Genomic DNA, 27,004 nt, shown 5'->3' on the forward strand with positions numbered 1-27,004 from the left:
CCTACTTATAGTAATTTACATTGTATCTGACATAGGGGCGTGTAGTACAGTATTTCTTAGATTGTTGTTTTCCTTGTCTTCAGTCTCAATATGACAACGTTTTGACTTGAATATATTTTTCCCCGCCTCTATGGAACTATAGAGTGTACAGTGATACATTTGGGCTGGCAGGATTCGTGTTCTGTTTTCCTTAATTAAGGAAACACCCATCTAAGAAACAATACGTGTCCCCATGGTATCTAATGGCTACACGGCATCGTGAGGACATTTGAGTTCAGTGGCATGATGAAACCTCGCGAGACTTCGTCACGAGATTAAACTTTCAACTTTTGCAAAGATGGCGGATGGTTTGAAAGGAGTTCTTCTGCTGTTATCATACAATTTTTGCAGCTGATCGTCTAGCCAAGCACATTTTAACTCCATATTGTAGGCGTAAGTTGTTTTGTTTATTTTTCTACATTATATCAAAACTGTTGCAACGGATTTGTCCGTGCAACTATATAATAATGGAGTATTTTGTACTGTCTTCTGTTTCTGTTGTGACAGGAACGTACCTGTGATGACCAAAATGTAAACATGTTGGAGCATGCATACATTCACTTAGAAAGATCGCTACGACCATAATGACGGTAGAAATATTTTCAAAACTACGAACCGTTATCTTTATGGAATATAAAGTGATTGAATGGTTCGTTGTAAATGTTTTGTTTCTCCGCCACTCCAAAGTTTTCAGAGCGAGAACATACGTATTGTAATTTGTATATTGTACTTTGTACTAGCCCTGGAAATACGCGCTCCGATGGTTCCGACACAGAGTGGGAGATAAGTTACGTGTCTGAACCCTTGGAGCGCATATTTCCATAGCGCTAATTGTATTGTAGCCCCTTCAACTTCAAGGTTTGAAGTTGGAAGAATGTTCAGTTCACCATATACCCTCTATGACTCGTCAGTTCACTTAGGTCGAATATTCGGAGATAACATCTCAGGCTTGAATATGAATAATCGGCAAGAATGTGGAACACTGGATGACTGTGCAAAAGATACACTCAAAATGTATTTTCACCATTTCCGTTGTTGTACTTTTCTGCTAAAACAAAATACTTGTTACTCACAGCATGGATACATCCATGCTCACAGTTACCACACCTGCCTTCCTAAATCAATGAAAATTAAATCCAGGCATACCAGTCAATGTCGTCTTTTAGTGAAAGTGTACTAATTCCATTGAAAATATAGTATTCCACATACAAGTAGTGCTACATGTAAGTGTATCAAAGCTAGGGAGTTTCCAGTTAGAATTAAGCAAGGGATACAAAATTACAATAGGGTAATGGGTTAGACCCCCATGACAAATTCACAAAAATTGAAAATCAATCAGCCCTTCGGTAACAAATGTTTGATATTTACCATGCATGTAGTAAATATTTTCTAGAGAGTGAAGAAGTGCTTTCACAAAGCTTTGCATTGAAAAGTTTAAGAGCATGAGATGACTTTTCTTTCACTTTCATTTCAGATCTATGACATACACATACATGTAATCACAAAATGGCAAGTGAAGTATTCATGCCACGAACTCAACTTGACTTTGGTGTACCAAAGCAAAATATGTACCAAACATACCAACAAGGACCGATTCACAAATCTCCTGTTGGAAACATGGAAGGAATTGTACCAAGACGCTCACAGTATCATCAGAATCAGCTACAATTCAACTTGGATTCACAAAGCGATCCTGCAAACTTAGCCACCAAGTTCTTAAAACCAGGAGCCATCATCGTAGAAAAACTAGGCTCGCCACAGAAAAAGGATAGCAAACCAAGATTTTCACAGCCAGTGAACTTTTCAGTTGTTTCAGAAGACAAATTATCTCTAGCTATGAGATTAGCTAAAAGAGATCTGAAGAAAAAACTCTTAGGACAGGGGTTTACTATTGCCCAGTATCCAGAAACAGAACTTCCAAAAAAGACCAAAGTCACATACAGTAAGGAATACAAACAGAAACTGAAACAGAGAAAGGAAAGAGAGAAAATGAAAAGTGCTGGTGTTAGAATAGAGGAGCGATACAGACAGAGTGATGTCAAGACATCAGAAACACAGACACCGAGGTCAAAGGTTAAAGACAGACATTTGAAGGCAAGTAAAGGCAAGGGTCTTGCCCCAGAAGGAACTGTCTTGGTACACATGAAAGATCCAAGGAGAGGAGAGATGATGTTACAGACAGGGGATGCTGACAGTCCAGCTACCAAACAAGCTAAAGAAATAAGAAGATTGAGAAAAGAGTTGCGGTTTTACATAGATAGGATTGAAGATCTTTCAAGGAGAGGTGAGATTTTTAAGAATTATTTTTCTATGAACTTTTCTTGCCTCATGTTGATGATATGCAACAAAATATGCTATGATCTGTTGGCTGGTAGGACTGCGTAACATATAGTAACTTACAGATGATACATGTATCTATGTCTATACTAAATACTTGCTTTCATCTGTTTGATTCATCAGAAAAATCAGACCAGGAACAAAAACTGAGATTTGAGGATTTAGATGATGAAGAAGACCCAAGAAGGAAAGCTAGAGAGTTAGAACAAGCTGGTAGAAATGCTCGTCTACTGTATGCCCTTCAACAACAAGTAAGAATTCTTTATCTTGTTATTTCTGTTTATGTATCCCAATGTAGTAAGAGTGTCTGCCACTGATATGTGAAAATGATTTGAGTTAAAAAGAGGTTTCAGTAAACCACTATTATCCATAGGGATTTCACCAAACTAACTCTATCAACCGCAGAGGTACAGCTAAAAAGAAACGATATTCAGCAAATTTGACACTGACAACATCATTTTAGTAATGAAATGCCGAGTTTTCTGAACTCATTGGAATAAACTTTCAAACAAGAAGAAAGACACAAAAACGCAATCACCTAAAGATTTGAAATGAAAATTAATTTAGAAAAGAAGTAACAGTTGAGATCTTCAGTTTATACACGTTCATTGCGTAATTTTGAACATTTGTTTTACACTGTAGGTTCGGAATATTCAAGATGACCTAGACAAAGCAGGACCTGATAGCATAACACATACCAAGAAGGTAAGAACTCTACCAAAGACTTGGGCTAACACTTGACACACTCTTTCAGTATGATATAAAGATCAAATTGAATTTTTTGTATGTGTGTTAGAAAGTGTCAAACCCTGCAATAGGAACTATAAATAATAGCTTCAGCACATTTGAATTGTAATTCTGTACACCAGGAAAGTGTGGATTCCAGGATCTAAGTCTTAATTATACCATGCACTAGCCAAGTTGTACACATTCAAACAGAAAATATGAAATTTATATCCTGGTCATTCTAGTATGACAGTATATGTCTACGTTATTGGTTTTGCTCAAATTATGAGTCAAAACTGTTTAGAATTGTCATTATTTTCCTCATTTTACCTATATTAAGCTTGCACAGACCTGTATATGAGTACTAAAATTTTAACCAGTACACACAACATATATTTAATAAGCTGAGAGCTTTTCACTACAAATAGTCAGTCGTGTTCACTCACGATAGATGGTGCTGTTTTTGTTGTGGCATGATCAAGGAGGAAGCTCCTGTAGATTTTAGGGAGAAAGTACCATCACAGGTATAATTTGTTATTCTCCAGTATTTCCTTCACTCAGAAGGAAAATATTCGTGCCAAAAGAGTTTTGTTGTGACTCATCTTTGAATCGTAGTTACAATGCCCTTAGGTCACACATACTTTCCTTGGCAAAAGAGGAAGACATCAGAAAACTTATGTTATTGTAACTTCTGTAGCTTAGAAAATGTTTCCGTTATAGAATATGAGTATCATTTCTTAACATTCTGTCCTCGTCATGATGAGAACTGAGAAGATGGTTTTACAAAAACCCTTCATATAATAAATTTATATCTCTGGTAAGCTCACAAAATGTCACAAAGTTAAATGAGCTGGCATGTTTCATTTATAATTCTTTCAAAATGAGAACCTAAATTTCATACAGTGCTTCCACTACCTTTTCTGAGGTTTATTTTGTGCTGTATAAGATCTTTGGGCCTGTAGCCTTTATTGCAAATAAACTATCTATCTACATTCCTTGGCTGAATGAAGCAAAATATGAACAATTTCTAACCATCCACTTATTTTTCCATGGTTACAGAGTCATACACTTCACAAACTAGCAGCAGCTCATAGAGGAGCAGTGAGAGCTCTACAGACTTTTATTCATCATATGCCAAATGAACCAAACAGTCAGAGTGGTCTACATAGAGTCTATACTGAACTCTCAACATTGATCAAACAATTGTCTATGGTCTGTGCTCAACTTGAGATTGGTGAATCTGGAGTTCCAGATATGGTTTTGAAGATGCCATCAGTACAGGTACAGTAGTATATTTTTAATTATGCACTGAACTGATCTTGTAGATGTCCTCAACCAATCTTAATTCATTTGTTATAATGAAATAGACATCTTATTGTTCATTGTATACTGCAACAAGCAACACTGAAGTAAAGCACTTTCTCTGTGTGTTACACTCATTTATAGCATTCATATCAAGTGTAAAAGTATACTGTTTCATTTGCTAATACAACAAGTAACACTGAAGTAACGCTTTACTTTGGTGTTGTGGGTTGTATTAGCAAATGAAACAGTGTACTATTACACTTGATATGGATGCTGTAAACATTGTGGTACATACAGAAAATGCTTTACTTTGGTGTTATGGGTTGTATTAGCAAATGAAACGGTATACTATTACACTTGATATGGTTGCTATGAATGATTGTGGTACATACAGAAAATGCTTTACTTTGGTGTTATGCATTGTAATCAATTACGGATCAGATATGGGTTTGCAGATTCAATGGCATAGATAGCACTAGACTTAGAGTGTACACAAAACATTTTCCAAGTAGTCGTAGTGTGTTTGACATCGTGAAATAACTTGGCATAGATTCTCAAATCTTCTCAAATCTTCTCAAATCTCAAATTTTAAATCTATTAATCATATGCTGAGGGTTCTGTTATAGCAAAGGAGTTATATGCCAAAGTGGCTCTAGATTGAAGTGAAGTAAATACAAAGACTAATAAACAACATTACACTATATCATGGCATCACATTACTTTTGTTCTCCCAACAGAGAGAACATGAGTTATTCAGCAGACAGCTTAGATCACCACCAAGAAAGAAAGAACTTCTGTATTCCCCAGGAGATACCAGACAACATACAAGGAGACAGCTACTAGGGGATTTCCATAGTGACTTTGATGAGAAGCCCACCAGAGAACTGTGGGAGGGAAGGAACCAATGGCTTCAAGAGAAAGCTAGGGATGCTAAAAAGAAAAAGAGTAAGTGACGATTGTCACTCTTGAGTATTTTTTGTACCAGGAATAGCACCCTCTAGTGGTAAGAGTACTTGTTCTTGATGAGCCCACACTAACTTATTGCTAGAATGACCTGAAGGTTTGAAGTCAGAGTTCGTCACATTTCAATTCATTCATTGTCCAGTACATGATGAATATGTTCATTAATGAATAATACATGTCTTACTGCCACTACTTTACTAAATGACAGATGTAATGATGTACATTTTTATACGGCACTTTCCCAGAACTTGACGTAAGCATCGTACAATTATTATACCTGGTTCAAACCTCTTTGCAGCATACAATGAAATTAGAACAGTTTACAATCAAAAGAATACTTTGTTAAGTATATCAACTAAATGTATTATATATTTAGTATGGTTGTCAGTGGCTGTACATTATCTTACATGTGTCTTACCACTGCAGTTTGAGTTGTTCAATTAAATTCAACTGGTCGCTACGTAAGAAGGGTGTTATGCAGTTTAACTATACCAACCAATGCAGGCTTTTCCCATTTCCTCCTACTTCAACACAAAGAACACAACGGTACTGTTCATTGGCTACCATATCAACAAATTTCTGAATTATTTGGACCAAAAATAATGATTATTTATATTCTTAAAGAAATAGTTTGCACTTGCTTCTCTCCCAAATGATAAACTGTAATTGTTAAAAAAAAAAAAAAAAACAGATAACAGTAGCTGTTTTTATGATGTAATGTTTATCTAACCTATCAATGACTTGGTTTGTTTTGTCCAGAAAAGTCCCAAAGGTCTAAGTCAGCCCCTGTTGTGCAGGAAATTGTACCTTCAAGGGGTGAGAAACCAGGTCAGAGAACTGTGGAAAGATTACGACAGAGTGTCAGGCAAAGAGGTAGGTTGTAACATCAGACAGTTGCTTGTCTCTGATAACTTAGATCTGTGTGAATCTCGGGCTCTAGCAATGAATCAACCTAAATGTTTAGCCCACCAATTTCACCAGTTTCACCAGTTTCCAGTAAGAGATAAAAGTTAAGGTGCTGATCAGTTTGAATACTCTTGAGAATAATTTTTTTGTGTTACCTGTAGGGTTTTGTGATTCTAATAGTAGTATATTTCACAGATGAAGCACAACACATGAGACTGCATGTATGTCATAAAACACTCATTTTTAATTGGGTTCATGCAATGAGCATTTGGCAGATTGTCGGGAGTTGGCTTCATGTGAATTAGGTTTGATAAGTGAGTGGGTGAAAGTTCATTCTAGTATGGTTCAGTGTCAATATACAGTGTAGTAGGACTCTCAATTCTGAATTCTGTTTCACACTTGATAGCATCATCTATGGATAGCCCAGACAGAGATGTAGCACTTAGGGCAGGTATTGCAGCATTACTGAGAGCAGCAAAGGACTCGGAGAGAAGACCACCACCACAGCCGAGGACAACACAACCAAAACAAGCCATTTCTCAAACACGACGTCCTCCTCAAACTGCCAAACCAGTACCACTGTTTCCTCCACAACCAAACAAAACCAGTTTATTACTGCCATCCAAACTCAAGGTGAGAATAGCTAGTATTCATATGAGTGTACCTGAAAATCATTCTCAGTGGAGTTGACTTGTGTGAGTGACAACTCTTAATTTCTAACTATAAATATATCATTGATCAAGTGCGGTCATACAAGATAACGTGGTGGTGGTGGTGGTGGTGGTGGTGGTGGTGGTGGTGGGGTAAGAAGCCGTTATCTTCTGAGCCCTTTGCTGATAAAATGAAAGTTTTGTTTCTAATGAACTTAGTTGATGTATACAATTGTATCACAAGAATTCTGAAACCACAGAACCAATCATTGTTGTGTTCAAGGGGAATGGTTTACCTTTACTTTCTCTGGCCATCAATCAAGAGACATCAACAGTGGTCAGCCCTCTTCTGAAAATTTATAGAATGAGTATTGCAGTGAGTAGTGTGAGAACTAGTCTTAGATGCAAGCCATTTTGTACCCATTTATAGCCAAGAGACTTAGCTTTCTGGCTTAACAGTGTTGTTTGCCAGTTGTTGAACCATATTGCCAAGTCTCTTGGCTAACTCATTGTCTGTGATGACTAGTAAGAACACAGTAGCTTCAGTGTACATTTCTAAGTAGCTGACTAAAATCTATCTTTCTGTCTTTTTTTCTTATTATTCAGGGTCAACGTAAAAAGGTTGCCAAAGTAACTGTGCCAGAGATTGATTACCCACGCTTTGCAGAATCCACCGTGGCTTCACAGCTTAAAATACAACCAGTACACATTGAACCAAAACCGTCATATGATAAGAAACCTGTATGGTCACCCCCTGGCAGTCCAGACTCAAAGAAAAGACTAGCAGCTGGTGTAGGGGAGATGAGTCTGTTGGGTGATCTTGAAATGACTCCTAGGATTAGGAGTCCTAGACATGCCTGGACAGAAAGGGATCTCATCAGACCTGTAAGTATAATTCAAATTCTCTTCTTCTTTTTTTTTAACAAGGCCAAAAACAAATCATTTGGTTTCAGTAACCACCCCAACCTACTTTTTTTGTGCCACCTTAAACTTTTTTTAAGTAATTCGAAAAAATTTATCAAAAAATTGAAAAAATTTTGCAGTCACACAAGAAATATTGAGATTTGAAGACGTCATTGCCTCGTTTTATCAAAATTTTATGAGAAGTCTCTTTTGACCACTGTAAATATAAAGAGAACATTTGAATAGATCCTCAATTTAAAAAAAAAATATTTAAGAAAAGTCCTTCCTACCCACCCTATTTTGAAATTGGGTGTTATCGGAACCACAGTTTGTTTTGTTGGTTGTTGTTTTTTTGGGGTTTTTTGTTTGTGTGTGTTTTTTTGTTTGTTTGTTTGTTTGTTTGTTTGTTTGTTTTTTGGTGGGTTTTTTTTTTTTTTTTTGTTTTTGTTTTTTTTTTTTTTTTTTTTTTTGGGGGGGGGGGTTGGCCTTATTGCAATCAATGTAAATAAATATTACAGCTATGAAATGAAGTTACAGTAAATCTATTAATTCTAAAGTTATGTGTAAATGAGTACACTGATCTTACAACTATAAACTATGCCAACCCATAATAGTTCAGAATACATGATATGAACACAGTCGCAGTCCCCGTCACATAGGGACTTAGCCTAGAATCAAGTGGTGCCAGGATTTTGGCTATCACCTCTTCACATACTACCTATAGCCTAGAATCAAGTGGTGCCAGGATTTTGGCTATCACCTCTTCACATACTACCTAACATAACCCATAGATGTATTAGTGAGTTCACTAATACATCCATGCATAACCCTAATGTATGTGTAATCAAACCTAAAATTAGATACAGTGACATTCATGATATACTAGTCTAGTAGTAGTATCATGTGTACATGGTTACATTTGGTACTGTTCCATTCTCCTCATTGTTCTAATCACATGGTGATGCTATTGACATCGCAGTAGGTAAATTTAAAATCCCAAATAAGAATTTGTGCCAGCTTTCTAGCCAGTGCCTCATTAAAGTAGAAAAAGACATGTTTGTGTTATTCTAGGCGTGATAAGAAGAGGTGATAACCAAAATCCCCACATGACTTAATTTTAGGCTAACAGGAACTGTCATGTAAATAACTTGGTGTACATGTTTCTTTTGCATCATAATTTTCTTTGGCTCAGTGCATCTTATTTGTTTGTACCCACAGCACTACAGACAGGGAGATGGAACAAAATTATCAGCAACTGAACAAGCAATAAAGAGCAAATTGCAACCTCTCTTAGACCAGGCAGAGGTAGGTGGCTTTTGAATTGAAGAGCGCCCTCAAGTGGCAGTAAACGTGAATCTATACAATTATCACTTGGAGATTATCATACATAGACAGTGGAAAGGAACAAGGCTATCTTTTCCATTGTCTGAGATCAAAACTTCAATATCAGACATTTTTAACATTATATGTATATGTTTTAAACATCATCTAGAGAGAGGAAATCAATTTTTAAGATTTTATTTTAATGTAAAATTCACAACAGCAGTCGTAGTCGAGTAATGTTTGATGTCAATTTTGTAAAAGTTTTACAAGCTTCAGAGGAAAGTATTGACACTTGAATATGCCATATTTTAGTTATCGGACAGATAAAAGTTTGCATAGTTTATCCGCTAGGAAAAGCTTTTGGACCAGACTCGAGGGCCATGTAGTTTAGTTATATAAAAAATCATTATTTCCCATGGTTCACAATAGCCTGGTTACTGCGCTGTTGAGATACATCGTTAGCTGATTGTACCTCCTAGTAATTATGAGGGCTAATTAGGATATATGATCAGCTAACAATGTATCTCAACAGCGCAGTAAACACACAAGGTTCACAACAAAACTTGGCTGCATTTTCAAACAGTCAAAACAATCTACTAACATTGTTTCTGGTGACATCATTTTTAATAACTCGTGAATTTGTTGTAGTGCCGACAAGTAATTTTTGAGCTCACTTTCCTCATGTGGGGCGCCCTCTTGTGACAATTCTTGGAAATGGTTGCTAGAGGGGGTAACCAGAATATCACATACGAATTGGCAAGAAAACGGTTAGAATTAATCTACTGACAAAATGAGGCTCAGACATGTCTTTTAGAAACTTTGGTACCATCCTACATTTATATGTAAGCCCTGACTTGTATGCCATCATTACCACTCTGTTATTCAGTATTTTCACTTTTTAGTATAAAGCATCAAGTATAATGTGTAAAGCATGTAATGCAACTGTTTTAACAAAAACAGATAAATTCTGTCCTGCAAATTTATTCTGAAAGTGTTTTCAGATACACACGTAACCTTGACGCTGAAAACGACTCATCAATTACTTACTGCATATATTTGTTGATGACAATTAGATGTTGTATCTCCATCACTATGGGTTTCCGTGCACAGCATCTGCAAGCAAGGTCACATAATTACCCTATCACCATAGTTACCTAATTACCATAGTTACGGATAATGAATGTAATTTCAGCAGTGACTATAGTATGACACAGCTGGCCCAACATACATAGTGTTTATCCCAACCTGATTTCAAACACAAACAAAATGAAGGAAAGACTGTTCACTAATTCGCATACATGCATGCAACAATGTTTTCGTTACTGCTTAGTCTGTATGTTACACTGGATGTGGCACCCTCATGCACACAGGTCAACCCCTTTCACTGCATATAGCTGAGAGGCATGGCACAACACATTGTACCTTTATACAGGGGTATTGCACTGCAGGGTCAAAATAGAAATATGTGCATACCCAGTAATAATCACTGGTACAGATGTAAGAATTAAAAGTACATGGCCAAATAGTTGTATTCAGCCCATAATATGGTATATCTTTGATGACTGTGTACATGGGTCAGGTGACCTTTTTGGGTAATTGCAGTAACAGAGAAAAATCAATACTTTATCACAATACTTGTGTATGTGTGTGGTAATATGTTTCAAGGATAAACTTATCAATGATGCATATCAACTTGTTAGAATCTGAATGCCTTGAGTTTTAACTACTTTATTTTGTTTCTGGTTTTTGAAATACACAGGAAATAGCTGACAAGTATCGTGAGTTACAACGCAGTACTCAGCAGTCCCTGAGATACAAGCTGTCTGAGAGGTCGGCTGAGCATGTAAGTCATCCATGACCTTTGACCCTTCCAATGATCTCAAAAACAACATACACAATGTAGCCATTGCCCAATAGATTTCATTGTTCAGTTGAAAGAAAGCAGATGTCCTGATCACATATCTTGCATCTTAAAAGTTCCATAGGCTGAAACTGAACAGTATACCAGTATTTACATAAGATTAATATTGGCGTATTTGAGGATTTATGACCTGAAACTTGTTAAAAATACATTTTCTGGGACTGTTTTCTCAGAATCAAGTTTGGATTCACCTTGGGTCTGAATGAATAAACTGTTACGATATCAAACAACTTTATAAACTACAATATAATCTCTCTTGTTATTTTAAGACAAAAATGAAATTTTAAGATATGTTTAGGGAAATGAACACCTTGAACTTTTGTTGGTAGAAGGTGATAATAGTATAGCTTTTGTTTTGTGTTTGTTGTTGATTTGGGGTATTACCCACAACTAACAGAAACCTGAAATTAAATAACAAACTCAAATAGTAACAGCTCAGTTCTAGCCTGGAATCCGGGATTTTGAATTCTGATTTCCTCATCTCATGATTGGGGGAAATAACAAATTCAAAACCCCATCCACATGTATTCCAGGCTACTGTCGGTCCCCACTTCAATAAATACATCCACAGACAAGTTACTTGTCTGTGATACATCTAACTCCATTATGAAATCTCTCCCTTTGTTATCCAGTGGCTTTGTGGTTACCATTGGATATGGTAATTATGTTTACACTGCACAGTTCCACTCTCCTCTTGAGGCTAACTAACAACATGGTGATACTAATGACATCTCAGCTGAAACAGTAAACTTAAAACCCACAAAACAATTTGAGCCCTTTTTTCATATTTAATATTTTTCAAAAAATGAAAACATGTCAACTAAAATAAAATAAATTCCTGATCTACCTACTCTTATTTTCTGAGGCCATGTTATCGGAAACACACAATTATTGTTTTTTCCAGCCTAATTTGGGATATTATTACTAAATTTGAAAATTCAGCATGAATCAATTATTGGTTTCTCTTGTCCTTTACAGGCAACAGCAAATGCAGAATTACTGAGTGAAATGATTCTAGAAGATGTCCTGACTGATACAGCTAAAGAATTCCAGAGAATTGAGAATGAGAAGGACATGGATAGGAGAGTTATTGCTATACAGGATGCACCTACAGTTGAAAATTTACTACAGAGAATTGAACTAATGGAGGTATGACAAACCATAAACCGTGTAGGCGCTATGATCAAACTCTGAGTACTTTCTTTAAAGGTTGCACAAGCTCAGTTTATATGTGTTTAGGCATAGTTTATGATGCATATTATTTATAAGCTATGCCATTGCAGGGGTGAACAAATCCACTGGTCCTGGGTCCGGGACTAGCGATTTTTTGGGTGGACCACACAAATTTTACCTTGTTTGGTACATTGGACCAGTACCTTACTGTTAAATACTATGTTAAAAAGTCATCTGAATATACAGATTCATAGGCAAGATTTAGTGTTTCACATTAGTGGGACCTGGGACCACTAATTCTTCAGCAGGACCACTTGAATTTTTGAGGCACTGGTCCGGGGACCACCAGTTCACAAAATGATTTGTTCACCCCTGCATTGACATAATCCACCATATTGGCTAGGATTAGGATGTGATACAGTAATTTAAATCTATAAAGCTTTAGTCTCATTTTGCTTCTAAAAGCATCAACAAATAATGTTTTTGTTTTCCTTGAAATGCTTGAACACTGGAAGTCAATATCGTGTGTATGTGTAAATTCTTACTTTCCTTGCAGTCACACTATCTCCTTGGCAATCATCTGATGTCTTTGAATGATGTATTTAATTCTATCTGTTTGCCTTTGTCTATTTATAGTCCATGTCAACATTTATATTTGGAGTCTTTTAACAGCTAACAAAGCAAGAGATGAGATGCGATGATGGGGGTACCTGTTGTCAGTGCTGCCTATGTGACAGACCATATGTTATATTTTAGACCTATTGTGACAAAAAAATCTATACCACATTTTAGACCATCTCTTGGAAGGACCCATCTGACAGAATAGTATATGCACACAATCAAGTCAGTGCTATATAAAATCCAAAACTAATGATACTCTCTTCAGAGTCTGGTCACACAAGATATGTTTGCCTTGCTGGAATCAGAAAGTGTTTTGTAAACAGGGAAGGCTTCAAGAGAGTAATTCAAAGTATATCTCATTTTAAACAAAAAATATTGAGAATATAGTATAGTAAACCCAATTTTAGACTCTTTCACTTCAAATATATGTGCTCAAATTCAGACCAGTGGGCTGAAAACTTATCCTCATGGGTGGTATATTGGCCAATATGGGAAGTGCTGAGGTACTGGTATATGATGGTAGTCTACCTAGTGTAATGATTATATAGTCGTATTGGTTACCCTCTTGCGGCCTTCAAAAAATGTATCAATTCCAACAACATTTACTTATTGGAAAATAACAGTTTTTGTTCATCTGTATAGTGTCAGACATCGACAGTTCATTGTTGTCTGTGTGCTGTACAACACCTTTTTCTCTATTATGGTCATACAGGCTATTCATACTAATATCATTGACATTTGCAGAGATTTTAATGAGGTGTTAGTGTGGGAATATAGTGTGAAAATATAGGAAAAATAACTGATAGGGGGACTCATTAAAGTTCAACCATGCTTAAAGAAAAGGAAAATACTACTGTAAGTTTTGATGTGAATAGTATACCCATTCTCATATGTCAGGAAATTAAAGGTGACACCTTTCAAGCCGACCCTCCCCATATTCTTATGTATGGTTCTTGCCCCCCCCCCCCCTGAAATGGTGCTTAACGTAAACAATACAATGCATTGCAATACAATACAATACAATACAATACAATACAATATAATACAATACAATACAATATAATACAATACAATATAATATAATATAATACAATATAATAGAATAAAACTTTATTGATCCTTATCAGGACATTTCAGTGTCTGCCAGTAACATCAATTAAATGAGTAAATAAAGACAATAAAATTGAGTACATAAAACGCAAGACTTTTACAATCAAAATACGTACATAATCAGGATAAAAGAATGAAAACAACTCGAAAAGCATGGGTTTTAAAAAAGAGTGGACACACAGCTAAACATGTATGGCTAAAGTCGATGTCTGTCTGTCTGTTGGTTGTGTAATTTAGTTGCTGCTGGGATGAATGATTGCTTATAGTGTATGACTAGACTTGATACGGTAATTTAGTGGTGTCAAGGCTAAGAAAGAAAACAGAAAGACTGAGTTACGACAATCTTTCGCTTTATTTTTATTGTGATTTACCAAAAATTCCTAATGATTTGAAACATCCTATGATTTTGTCAGACTGAGGAAGATATGATAAGACATCGATGGAACAGAGTCGAGTACCAGGATGCTGAGAGACCATCTTCATTGAGATGCCAGGAACCAACCAGGGACTTCACCTCTCAACCACAACCTATACACATCACATCACTTAGGAATAGGGATGCGGTTGTCATAGGAACAGATGATGAAGACATCCTTGATGTTGCACCTGCCGATGGAGAGGAAATAGAAAGGTTAGGAATTAGTATGATTTATCTTGTTTCGTTGGTTGTCTTGGACACACTCACAGTCAAAGTCTGTAGTTAAAAACCTGCATTAGCTGCAACTAGGACATTTTTTTCATCAAATAACCAAAGATATATTCACGAAAAAAAGGTCAATTGTCTATAAAAAAAATATTGTAGCTGTTAATTATTGGTCAACATTATCTGTAGGTAGTGTAATGGCAAGTATAAATCTTGAGCAAAAGCTTCGTTTTGAAATTGTCGCCATGCTAACTGCACTAGTTGTAACTGAACTATCATTTTTCGATCAGACAACCACAATATATACACTGACAATTGTTAAAATACCAGTAATTAAACATTGTACATGGTAAACAGTGGTCCGAATATTATCCATAAGCAATACAGAAACAGGTTGAAATTGTGATCACTAATGAGGGTGCTGATTTTTGGGTGCGGACCCAAAAATCAACTTGATTTGATTTATCGTGTACACAGCTTCAAAAAATATGTTTACCCACAGGTGATGCAGTACTGTTCACAGTGTACAATATTAGAGTAATTATTGCACCTAACAAAAAAAAATTCTTTTTTAAAAACATTCCATTTGCATTAAGTATTATGTAATCATTGAAAATACTTGTTAGAAGTGCATTACAGGTCCGTTTTGAATTCAAAGCTAGTTACATTGTCTTAGCTATTGCAATAAAATGACAATTAGACAGAGCTCTAATAAGTAATATGAGTTATGGCTAGTGCACATACCATTACACATAGCCTCTATCCCACTGACTAGTCATGTTCTAACTAGCATCCCACGGCAACCATTGTGCTTTTAAAGGTACATGTAGGCTTGGGATAGTGGAACCATGGCAAGCCCATAGGCTACATAGCTTCAAACCAACATAAACAATAATGTAATGGGTGCCCATGCAAATCAAGATGAGAAACTGCTGTTTAAAAAAACTGGTTGGTTTTTCATTGTCCATGCATGGTGAAGGTCTGTTATGTGTCTAGCAAGCCTTGTGGTCAATGTTGACAAATGTAAACAGTGATAATATTGACTTAACCATTGTAGTGGTTACATTGTGTAATGTTACACAGCAAGTCAATCTACAGTATCAATACAGTCTATATATATATAATATACTTTGCCCAGACATGATTTATAGAACACTTAAAGTGGAGGTGTGATACACTGTCTTTGTATGAAATAGTCAATTTTTTTTTTGAAAAACTATTTGTGATGATGCCTACAAAATTTAAATATGATCAGATGATTATGAATTATGTTTGCTTGTTGCAATTATTATTTTTTAGGTCCATGTATAAGACAAAATAACATCATCTTTCCCTTTTTTCAAGAAAATATTTTGTGTACTAGTACCTTCCTTTTTATACAAAAAGCATTGGTACCCTTGGTGTTTTTAGATGGGGGAAGGGGGGGGGGGGGGGGGGGTCATCGTAAATCACAGGCCTTTTTGTGGCACTGACCAAGACGTACCACCAATGTGAGAAAAATGTGCTCTGGTATCTGTATTAGAACAAAAAGGGGTCATAGTTCACATCAAAGCAATTTACAAAAATAAACCGACTCCACACAAAGTATTTAAAGTTAATTTCACTCTAAACTTTGTTGTTTTGGGTCTTGAAAGAATAGCATTCGATGCCAAAACAGTCATGACCTAACAAAATCACAAGTTACTAAAAATAACATTTTTAACTCAAAGGACTGGTATTCCGTTGTCAAAACAATATGACTGCCGAAAATCACAAGTTACTGAAACTTTATTCTGTCTACACTTGTTGTTTTAGGACTGGAATGAATGGTATTCCACACTATACTTCCATGCAGTATAGTCGAGCTGGTGTTGACCCAGTCAGACAGCCAGGAGGGATGATACAGAAAACTGCCACAGGGGCTGTCTCAGTAGGGGATGGAGACAGAGATCGTGTTCGTGTCTTCCTTCCACAAGAAACAATGCAAAATATCAGAGACTACAGAGAAAAGTTTGATCAGCATTTAAAGAGAACCTCAACTCAGGCATATGGTAACTTTGACCCTTGGAAACTAGTGGGAGAGTAAGTTTTAACTGATTTTCTAAGCTATCATTGGCTGTATTTTGACATACAGCTGACTGAACACATATGTCACCTTTCTTTAACCACCCCAATCCTGCCATGGCCATCGTCGTTTACGTAGACTTGATCTGAAGAACTTAAAGGAAAAGTCCAGTCAGACTTATTTCTACCTTTAGTACACTTGTATTGATTACTGCTATCAACTTAAAGGAAAAGTCCAGTCAGACGTAATGCTGCCTTTAGTACATGTGTATTAAATACTGCTATCAACCGACATATTATTTTGGGTGATAAAATAGCACCTCAGTAACTTACTTAATTTTGAAATCGTGTAAAGAAACCCTACTGCATTTCAGCCCTTTTGGGATTTCCTGCAAGGGTTTATGGGAAAACCTTTTGTAATGACATCATTTTACCCAAACTGCTTTGTCTTGACAAATACAATGACTTTCAATGCAAAAAGATTATGATCAAAATGATGTCTACAGTGTACAGTTTGACAGAATTGCTTGGACCATGATTGTTGAAAAAAAAAAGTTATTTCATTTGTTTGTTTGTTTGTTTGTTTACAGCCTTGCTGATGAAATAGTGGATGAATTGATGGGTACAGTAGCCTTGGAACTTGATGATGTTGTTGATTCTTATGTGGAAGATATCTATAAGACAGAGTTTACTGGAGAAAGAAAATAAACTTTGGTTCTCAATGTAAGGATTCGGAGTCTGTATCTAAAACGTAAAACTTACAATTCATGATATCTCTAGCCCCCCTTGTCTATCTACAGTGCTGCCTTCATTTTTGATATAGAACTAAACCTTTAACATTAGTACCTTCACAGATTTTACCATAGTACATATACAGTCTGTAAGATACAACGTGTGTGCCATGCTATCAGTTATTACTTACGTCTGTACTACTACTACTAGTCTGTAAGATATGACATGTGTGCCATGCTATCAGTTATTACTTACGTCTGTACTACTATTCTGTAAGATATGACATTCGTGCCACAGTATCAGCTGCTACTTAAAGCTGTACTACTCTATGGGTCTGTGCCTGCAAGATCCAAAGTTTAGAAGTCTGATAGTGCTAAACAACATGACATACATATCTTCCAGTCTATAAGGTCACGTGTACTGAATAGTGGGTTACTCTGTTGACAAAGGCTGAAGTGTGCAGTCGAAAATTTTCCTGTAAAAAAATGTTCAAGTTGTGTTTGGAACAAAAGTTAAATTGAATACTGTCTTCCAGTCTAGTTTTAGTACAAATACGGTGGAATTTCTGCAGTCTGATCCACTCTTCATATAATTTATCAGTACAGATATTACTATTGGCAAACCAAGTAGTAGAGTTTTGTTGATTTTTTCATGTGAAGCCAAGGTCACAGAATGGCAGGGGGTGCTCAGCATTCAGTTCTCTCTGCTATTGCTTAGAACAGAAAAATGAAAATGAAAGATAGGGTAGGGTAGGAAAGAGGCTCACATTTAGATGAACATTTTAGACTAATAATATCAGGTTCTATACTCAGGTATTAACAATCATATTTAATTTCTAACATTCAAAATATTTAATGTTTCACTTATGTCTATTCTGTTTATTTTGCAAGTTCCGGATGTATACTCACCTAGTGCTCTTAGTTTTGAAATTACAGTTTCATTTCCAGACACTTTTAGTAATGTATTGTGTCTTAACTTGTAAAGCGTGTCTAACTAATAAGTATGTCTATGTTGCAAATTCCTGATGTATATCCATGTAGTGGCCATAGTTTTGAAATTTCAAATTTCATTTTCAGACACTTGATAATGTATTGTGTCTAACCTATTAAAAATAAATAGTGTAAAACCAAACATGATTTTCATGAATTCTTGTATTGCCAATGTGAAAATATTGTACCCAGAGATTTTATAGTCCAAAATAAGACAATTGACTTCAACATTGTCGTGTTATGTTACAATGTATTAAAACTTTATATTCACACAGTTTTATTCAGGAAATTCCACTGTCAGACAAATACTTCATACTCCTACCAATAATACATTAACCATAAGTGAGCTGTATAGTCAGAATTCATCATGACAGTGAAACTCTTTTATCACATTTCTTCTAAAAATAGTTGTAATGACCAGCATATAAAATCTTGCATAAATTAGTTATCTATTCTTGATACAGCACAGATGTAGATGTACAGTATAGTAATCAGCCTAAGACAGACAATACCCACTAAAAATGACAATTGATTGAGAATAATGGAGTCCTATAGTATCTACTTCAATGGTACCAGTATAGTTTCAATTGCTCTACAAATGTCCTTGGATACATCAGACAATACATACAAATTTGCATAAAAATCATGGCTATTAAAGACGAGGGTTTCTCAGAGAGTCACGTATTTTCCCATCAAAAGCTTACATGATTCACATCAGGGTTGTGGGTAGTATGTCTCTCATTACAGCTTATTCCATGAATTTAATTCTGATAGAATGGGAATTTTAGTCTCTGTGTTATCACTCTTTAACTACTACATTAAAATTTCATGATGCATCTGCATGGGGCATTGTTTAGAGGTATGGTAAACATTTCACTCGGAGAGTTTTTCAAGTTATATGCTTGAAACAGGAGAAGTACTTCACTGTAATCCCAATGTATTATATGCAATGTCAACTTGCATCCACAGGTTTTGGGTTCCCTTGACCACTGAGGGATGTAGCTAATTTTAGTCGTACAAGGTATAATTTGAAAAGTAGATGGTAAGTCCTATGAGGTGAAACCCATGAATCTGCCCCAAAATGGATATATAGTGGTTAAAACAAAGAATTTCATTCTTGTAAAAATGGCAGAAATTGTGGAGTAGCCATTTGTTTTTGCTAGAATACTGGCCCTTATCTACAGCCATTACATGTAGGCTGAAAGATCTATTGTTTCTGCAAAAAAAAAAAAAAAAAAGTGTTTCCGATAGCCCAACCGACCCTAGTTTAAACCCCCAAACCTAAACAGATTTTGGCATACAAAAAGGTAAAATGGTAACAATTTACTTCTATTTCCGTGCACATCTTCATTCCTTTGCCTCATCTGTGGTCACTTTTTTGGAAAAAAATTGTATTCCAAAGAAAAACAAGGTCAGTATACAGCCTGCACAACATGTTCGCCTATTCAACTTGTGTTTTCATTTACTTCTTTTACACCTAATCAAACTCTCACATAAGTATTGTGACCGACGAGTATCTTATCTTTGGGTCCAAGTAATGTTTACAAGATTAAAAGTACAATAAATTACAATTCTGACCTACCTACCCTATTTTCTCTGAAGTCATGTTATTGGAAACAAACTTTTTTTTTATTTTGCCTTATGTAACTACAAGCTTTGGCAACAACAATGGATCTTTTAGTCTAGGGGATACTAAAAACCCACTTTGAATTAGGATTACCAGGTAAGATAAACAGTTGTCTGACAGACTTATCGGAAAAGTTAGCCCAGAACAAAAAGAATAAAGTTATGTAATCATCATGGCTCCACTGATAAGTTAACACTAATATCAAAACATGGGATTGAAACCCAGGCTGTTAAAAGTCAAAAGGCAAAAATTGCTTATTTGTGTAAAATATCTATATACCATGCACAATTTGATGAGTATATGGTACAGCTGAAATCTATCTCACATTGTTTTACTTTACCAGCTTGTTCTGCAGAATTATATATTCATATATCCTCCAATATTTTTCTTCAGTCAGCTGAAAAATGCTTGTGATAAAAAAGCTATCAACTCATGGTAACAAAACCCCAATTCACTCCCATTGATCTTAGATGAATAAAACAATATCTAAATATTTCGTGTAAGGAGTGATTCAATACTGCAGTACTTAAATATGAAGTTATATGATAGAACCCCATGACGTGCGAGTGCAAGTGTGGCGTACGTGGGATATTTGCACGGGTGCTTCCAGTGGTCGCTGTGAAAGTGCAGCAGAAAACGCTGCAAGCATGAGTGCAAATACCTCTGGGTATCCACACTTGCACTCACATGGCATGAGGTTGTTATTATTACATATGTTTATTCGAAACAACAAATTTCCGTAAAAATGACAATATGCAATCACGAGCTTTTGTGTAGAATGAATGGTCTTGTCCTTGTGCATATCATTTGCACACAGGTATGCAATAATGTCTTCAGTATTGCAAATACCACTAGTATGCGCGCACACCGGTGCAAATAATCTCTGGTACTTATATCAATAATTATGAAATAGTAAGAACATATAACATTAATGGTGAAATATTACATACAAGTTTTTTTTTTGGTTCCTTGAAATTAATTGTAATAACTTTTAAGTTCTAAATCTGCCAATGAAATGTAAAGTTAAAGTTAAGTTATATAATTGTGTAAAAAAATTGATATCTTAATTTCATCATTAAGTTTTGTACATAACTAGTGATTTCAAATCGTGCAGATTTCTTTTTAGATTTCAATAAATTCATTTTCTAGAAATTTGTTTCGTTTTTGAATGTTTTGGAAGAAATAATGAAGTTATGTATGTACATGTACGTACACACACACACTAACATACATACATACATACATACATACATACATACATACATACATACATACATACATACATACATACATACATACATACATACATACATACATACATACATACATACATACATACACATGAATACATACATACATACATACATACATACATACATACATACATACATACAAACACACACACACACACATACATACACACATACACACATACATACATACATACATACATACATACATACATACATACATACATACACACATTTTGCCTTACCTATAGCTGTTGCACTAAGAAAGCATGGAAACATGACTACATGGTGAACTAAAAACTTCAATCAGAGACAATCAGACATGTGGAGGCTTATAAAATTATGATAATGACTTGCAGCACATTTGAGGTACACTGACTTTAAGTCTTTAGTTGAAGTCCTCAGACTCGGGTCCCTTTTTTCTTTTTGACATTTTAAAAATATTTTAACAAGGGTCTTTTTTTTTCTAAATTCTAGTAGAGAAAGAAAATTGAGAATCCACTTTTTAGAAAATGGAATTAAATTATGAGAGGGTCACATTTTACGCAACAAACAGGGCTTGATTTCGCCAGCCCTCCCCCCTTGTTACTACTGACAGCTCCCTTAGACCTAATATTTTAACTGTCGGAGCCTCGTCAGAGACAAGTGTACCTGGGAACTTGACATTTGTAGCTCGTTTCCACAATTCTAATACTTCACCTAGATTGACATTGAATCACTGCTTAACTACATATACATGTATTACCTACCATACTAGTTCCAAAATGTATGTACACGTCAAGTAAATGTGAGTGGACGTTTAATGGAAACGTTACTGTATAGGAACTAGACTATGTAAATACTCTTGAAACTTGCATTACGTATGTAAGTACTCTCTCTCTCTCTCTCTCTCTCTCTCTCTCTCTCTCTCTCTCTCTCTCTCTCTCTCTCTCTCTCTCTCTCTCTCTCTCTCTCTCTCTCTCTCTCTCTCTCTCTCTCTCTCTCATATACACATCATATTATAACCCCCCGACGTAAATAATGATGGCTCCCTAAGTCAAACATCTGCGCGATGTACACAACAGTCGCTCAGCTACCCACTGCACACACACATTCAACAACGTGCATCCAGTGTTTGTACACGTGACTTACGGTATTGTATATAATTAATAGTCAACGACGCGACGTGGGAATGTCGCACTTCAGCGTTTCACTGAATAGATCAAATATCAAATTATTAAAACTTTACATATGATATAGAATATGATTATCAAAAGACTATACACCAGGAATTCCAAACCGTTTGTCGTTTTTGCATATGCTTCCAACATCGTCAATTTAGAACTCCAGTAAAACACACAAACTCCAGACTTTGTTATCAATGCTATGATGATATTATCATTATTATTATTATTATTATTATTATTATTATTATTATTATTATCATATGTAGCCAACACTATGGTTTCCAACAATATTAAAGTTAAAATATTTTTTAATTGATCTTATTTTTTTTACGTACAAATACATCAAACAGTTGATTTAATACCAAATACTGTGGAGGCACATTATTATAAACACCGAACCAATTGAGAAAATTTGACCTTCGGTTTTACAAAATAACACAACGTAAACGCTATTTCAGAAAGTTTGATAACAATGTACACGTGTAGCCGCCACATGACAAGGTCATTCACCCCAGATTATGTATAAGTTATGCTAATTAGCTTAGCTGTTCCCGCACCAGACACCACATGAGCAGAGACACAATGCAATAGTACTAATGGAGATGCGACGCCATGCGACGCTAAGCATGCTGAGGACGAATCCATATGCTTCAGTGCGCAGCTGGCAAAGACCTGAATGAGGTGACTACTACACATCCCTCCCACATTATTCTAGACATGAATACAGACAGGAAAGAAACACCTTGTCTGTGGCATGAACGAAATGACAAGTTTCCACACACAAAGATAACAGGATAAATGAATTGAATTTTCTTTTCTTTTCAAAATAAAATAATATTGACATAATATACATTGGTCATTGCAGAATTTTGAGTATTGGTGTGTCATATTCTTGAACGTTTCAAATTTATTTTTTCTTTGACTTGATCACATCGATGAAATATCTAACAAAATATTTTTAAATGAACACTAAATACTGTGTTGCTGTTAAAGTCCACCTCTTCTCTCGCCGTATCATGGGTATATATTATTATATGTGATGTATGTCTATATAAATGAAGGAAGTGAGCGAAGTCAACACATCAATTTTACTATCATTCGTGATGGTGGTATCTGGACATAGGCATGTCTACACACGTGCAGACACGTATACCCACTGGCAGTCCCCTATGTTGAGTGGTTGAGTCTGATTATATAATATGTCTCGCCCTGATTCGGCTGTACGCACTACAACTGTTATATTTGCAACATGGCGAGAAAGGGTAGAAAACGTGCAGCCGCTCCAAAAGTCGTCGAACCCCCTCCCCCAGCCGTTGAGGACGAAGTGGAGGAACTCCCAACAAAAAAGACAAAACCAGAAGATGAAGTAACCGAGGAGGAACCACAAACTGTCAGTAATGGTGATGAAGAAAAGGGGGTCACGGAAGAAGGAAACGATGAGGCTCAGGCTGTTGAGGAAAATGCTGATGTAATCGATGAACCAGTGAGTGAGGAACACGCAAATGGAGATGAGAAAGAGGTTGCTGATGAAGAAACGAAAGCACCAAATGGCTTAGAGGAGACACCAGATGAGGCAGAATGCACTGAGGAAAGCCCCGAGGATGGAGATGAACACAATGGAGAGGAAGAACAAAAATGTGAAGATGAAACGAAAGATGCAAACGGAGATGAAACAAACGGAGATGAAGCAGAGACGAAAGAGACAGAAGATGAGACAATCAAAACAAACGGTGATGGAGACGAAGAGCAAGCCGGGGATGATGCAGAGGAACAAGCAGAGGAACCTGAGCAAGAAGTGCCAACAAAACCCGAACCAGTCACCGAAAAAAGAAAGCGTGGAGGGCGAACAAAAAAATCTGAAACGCTGGCAAGCGATGAAAATGCAGATGAGAACACTGGTCGGAGACGATCGAGTCGACTTGCGAAGACAGTAGAGGAAATTGCGCCAGCAAAAGGAAAGCGGTCGACTCGTACCACCACAACAAATGCAAAGAAACAAGCGGCGGTCCAAAATGGCTCAGCACCTACTCGTGGAAGAAAGCGCAGACTTCAGGTTGAGATTGAACCATGGTAAGTGACTTATCCGGTCGTTCACCTTTCCAGTATCCGGGGTCGATCCACTCTTGTTCATTTGTACCATCACCACAACAACAAGAGTTCAATACCAGCGTGACTTGATCCGGTCGTTCACCTTTCCATCACCCGGGGTACCCACTCTCTGAAAGTATTTGTTCATTTGTATGTCAGCCTTACTATTTGCTATCTCAAAAGAACGGAGTGAAATAACGATCATAGAGTGCAAATCAAAACTTTACATGTATATAGCTGCTACGATGCTATGTTCATTCCGAAATCTACTTTTTTTAATGACGCCTCACATGATCAAGTTATCCTGGTATATTAAGAGTTTATCCCCTGTCTGTAATAACAATGCGTGACTTGTGCGTTGAGATATTTTCGAAAACAGAAACGTCTGCATTTGGTGCTGGACGGAAATGTACAAATATTTTTACAAATATAAAGAAATGAAGATGTTACAAGAGTTTGGAACATGTACAAGACACTTAAAAAGATACTAAAAATATACTGTGCAAGCAGGCACATGTTTGTAGTGGAATCAGACTGGTTCATACCGGTTGGTACTGGATCTGACTGCCTCTCTCTGAGCTCCGTTTGTTGATCAAATTGATGATGTGACATACGTACATTGCTATACCCTGGCTATACTACAATATGTTTGCTCAGCTATTGATATGTAAATTACTTGAACCCCAGACACAATATATGAAATAATAGTGATGTAGAGGTAGTGACCTTGGTACATGAAGTATTTTTTTTATAGCGACAGTTACTGCTTGAAAAAATCATGAGAGAAATTATCTTCTATCTTCATATTTTTTTTGGAATTATGTGAACTTGATTTTTGTTGTTTACATTTGATATCCAAGTTGTTATTTGGAATGGTTAAATTTAAATATTATTGTGAAACATGTATTCAGCAGTTCTAACAAATTGTGTTTTTACAATAAAATTAAAGCTACTGCAGTAATCTTTTAAATTTTTGACCTCATGAATTTTTTTTTCATTCAAATTTTTTTTATGGGAAGGTGGGGGGGGGGTTGTCAAGGATTTTTGGCAAACATGTCCTGTATAACAATGCGATTGCTAGCATTAAAGGACCCCCTAAAGAATAATGGAATGATCCAAACTGTTTAGTGGTTATGTTTCTTGGCATCACCTTTGATCTCCTTAGATGAAGCATAGATCCTACACAAAAGGGGTCTTTACATGGTAGGGGCTATAGGTAAAGGCATTACATCAAGTGATTTTGGACTTTTGTGATGTAAAACAAATTTTATTGAAACTTCTATCAAGGTTGCAATTCCTGCATTCACCATATCATTTCATAGGAGTAGCATTTGAGCATGTTTATTTTAGGCAAGGCTAAGTGTGTTCTGAGTTAAGGAAATGTAATGCCCACACTCCTCAGGGTGGGCAGTATATCTATTCATCACTTCCATTGTTCCATACTACCACAAGGGGGCGCTATTTATTCAAACTTGCCTTCGGACTAAAATTGTATTCTTGTATTGTATACGCCAATGGGTGAATGTATGTATAGATAAATTGATTTATTGAACTTCTTGTTTGTTTTTTATCTTGCAGTAAGTAAAAAAAAATTATCCTTCAATCAATAGAAGCATTGAACAAGATGAAAACTGAAGTGAAGGCGGCTATTTTTTGACATTTTGACTTCATCATGGATGCATAGCTTGATTTTATTTGCGAGAACAATATAGTGTTGATTCTGTAGAAAAGAAAATTCACTTGTTTTTTTGTCATTTGTTGTTATATCTGTTGTAAGTACTTTTTATTTGTTATAAAATCAGGTTTGTACTTGTATACCAGTGTATTGTTCACTTTAGTGTTGATATTTATTCTTACCCAGCATTTTGGCTCTAAGCGAATTTTTAGCCATTTGTCTGTTTTAACATATTTGTAGAAATTTTTTTTCTCACTATTTTACATGTAATTATTAACATTCTGAATGAGATAGTCTTTCTTTATGTGTGGGGTGTCAGTGGAGGTGATTCTTTCAAATTTTGGTGATTATTCCAAAAAAAAAGTTAGTAGTAGTAGTAAATGTTTCATTTAATGATTGTGAAATCTTTTGTATTCATCAAAATTTTCACAAAACATACAGTTGTTTGCAGGTGTGACAAAATTGAGTTGTTGTTATATGATGATTGTGATTTATGGATTATAAGTGTGTGCTTGAGTGTTTCATATTTTTGAACAGTACAATAGATATAGGTCGAGATTTCATCCTGTGTAATTTTGTAAAAAGTGAAACATTTCACTCGGAAATCTCTATCAGACTACAGGATTACCAGCGTTATAGTTTATACATTTCTAAGGATTCCTCTTCAGGGCATTTCTCACCGTGCCTCCAACCTGAGATTCTTTGAAGTCTCTTAAGATACCATATGGAAAAGTCTTTTGCATAAAATCCTACGATGAATACATTTCCAATAACTGACAGATGACTGATAGTTTAGCATAGAACACAAAAACTT

The 27,004-nt window shown here is 35.9% G+C and overlaps 2 protein-coding genes across 2 annotated transcripts; both read left to right on the forward strand.

Annotated features, from left to right (window-relative positions):
* The first annotated feature begins 342 nt into the window (after nucleotides 1-342).
* Nucleotides 343-17,488, forward strand: LOC144449575 (protein moonraker-like). Its single transcript, XM_078140137.1, has 16 exons — nucleotides 343-432; nucleotides 1,514-2,323; nucleotides 2,442-2,450; nucleotides 2,509-2,627; nucleotides 3,019-3,081; nucleotides 4,162-4,377; nucleotides 5,145-5,352; nucleotides 6,130-6,243; nucleotides 6,683-6,909; nucleotides 7,533-7,811; nucleotides 9,048-9,134; nucleotides 10,912-10,995; nucleotides 12,052-12,222; nucleotides 14,391-14,608; nucleotides 16,415-16,681; nucleotides 17,254-17,488. The coding sequence occupies exons 2-16, from the start codon at nucleotides 1,546-1,548 to the stop codon at nucleotides 17,369-17,371; spliced, it is 2,958 nt and encodes a 985-aa protein (XP_077996263.1). The 5' UTR covers nucleotides 343-432; nucleotides 1,514-1,545; the 3' UTR covers nucleotides 17,372-17,488.
* A 6,188-nt stretch (nucleotides 17,489-23,676) lies between these two features.
* On the forward strand, nucleotides 23,677-26,204 carry LOC144449694 (uncharacterized). Its single transcript, XM_078140270.1, has 2 exons — nucleotides 23,677-24,497; nucleotides 26,094-26,204. The coding sequence occupies exons 1-2, from the start codon at nucleotides 23,677-23,679 to the stop codon at nucleotides 26,098-26,100; spliced, it is 828 nt and encodes a 275-aa protein (XP_077996396.1). The 3' UTR covers nucleotides 26,101-26,204.
* Nucleotides 26,205-27,004: the final 800 nt, after the last annotated feature.

This window comes from Glandiceps talaboti, chromosome 18, assembly GCF_964340395.1.
Source record: "Glandiceps talaboti chromosome 18, keGlaTala1.1, whole genome shotgun sequence".
Taxonomy (NCBI): domain Eukaryota; kingdom Metazoa; phylum Hemichordata; class Enteropneusta; family Spengelidae; genus Glandiceps; species Glandiceps talaboti.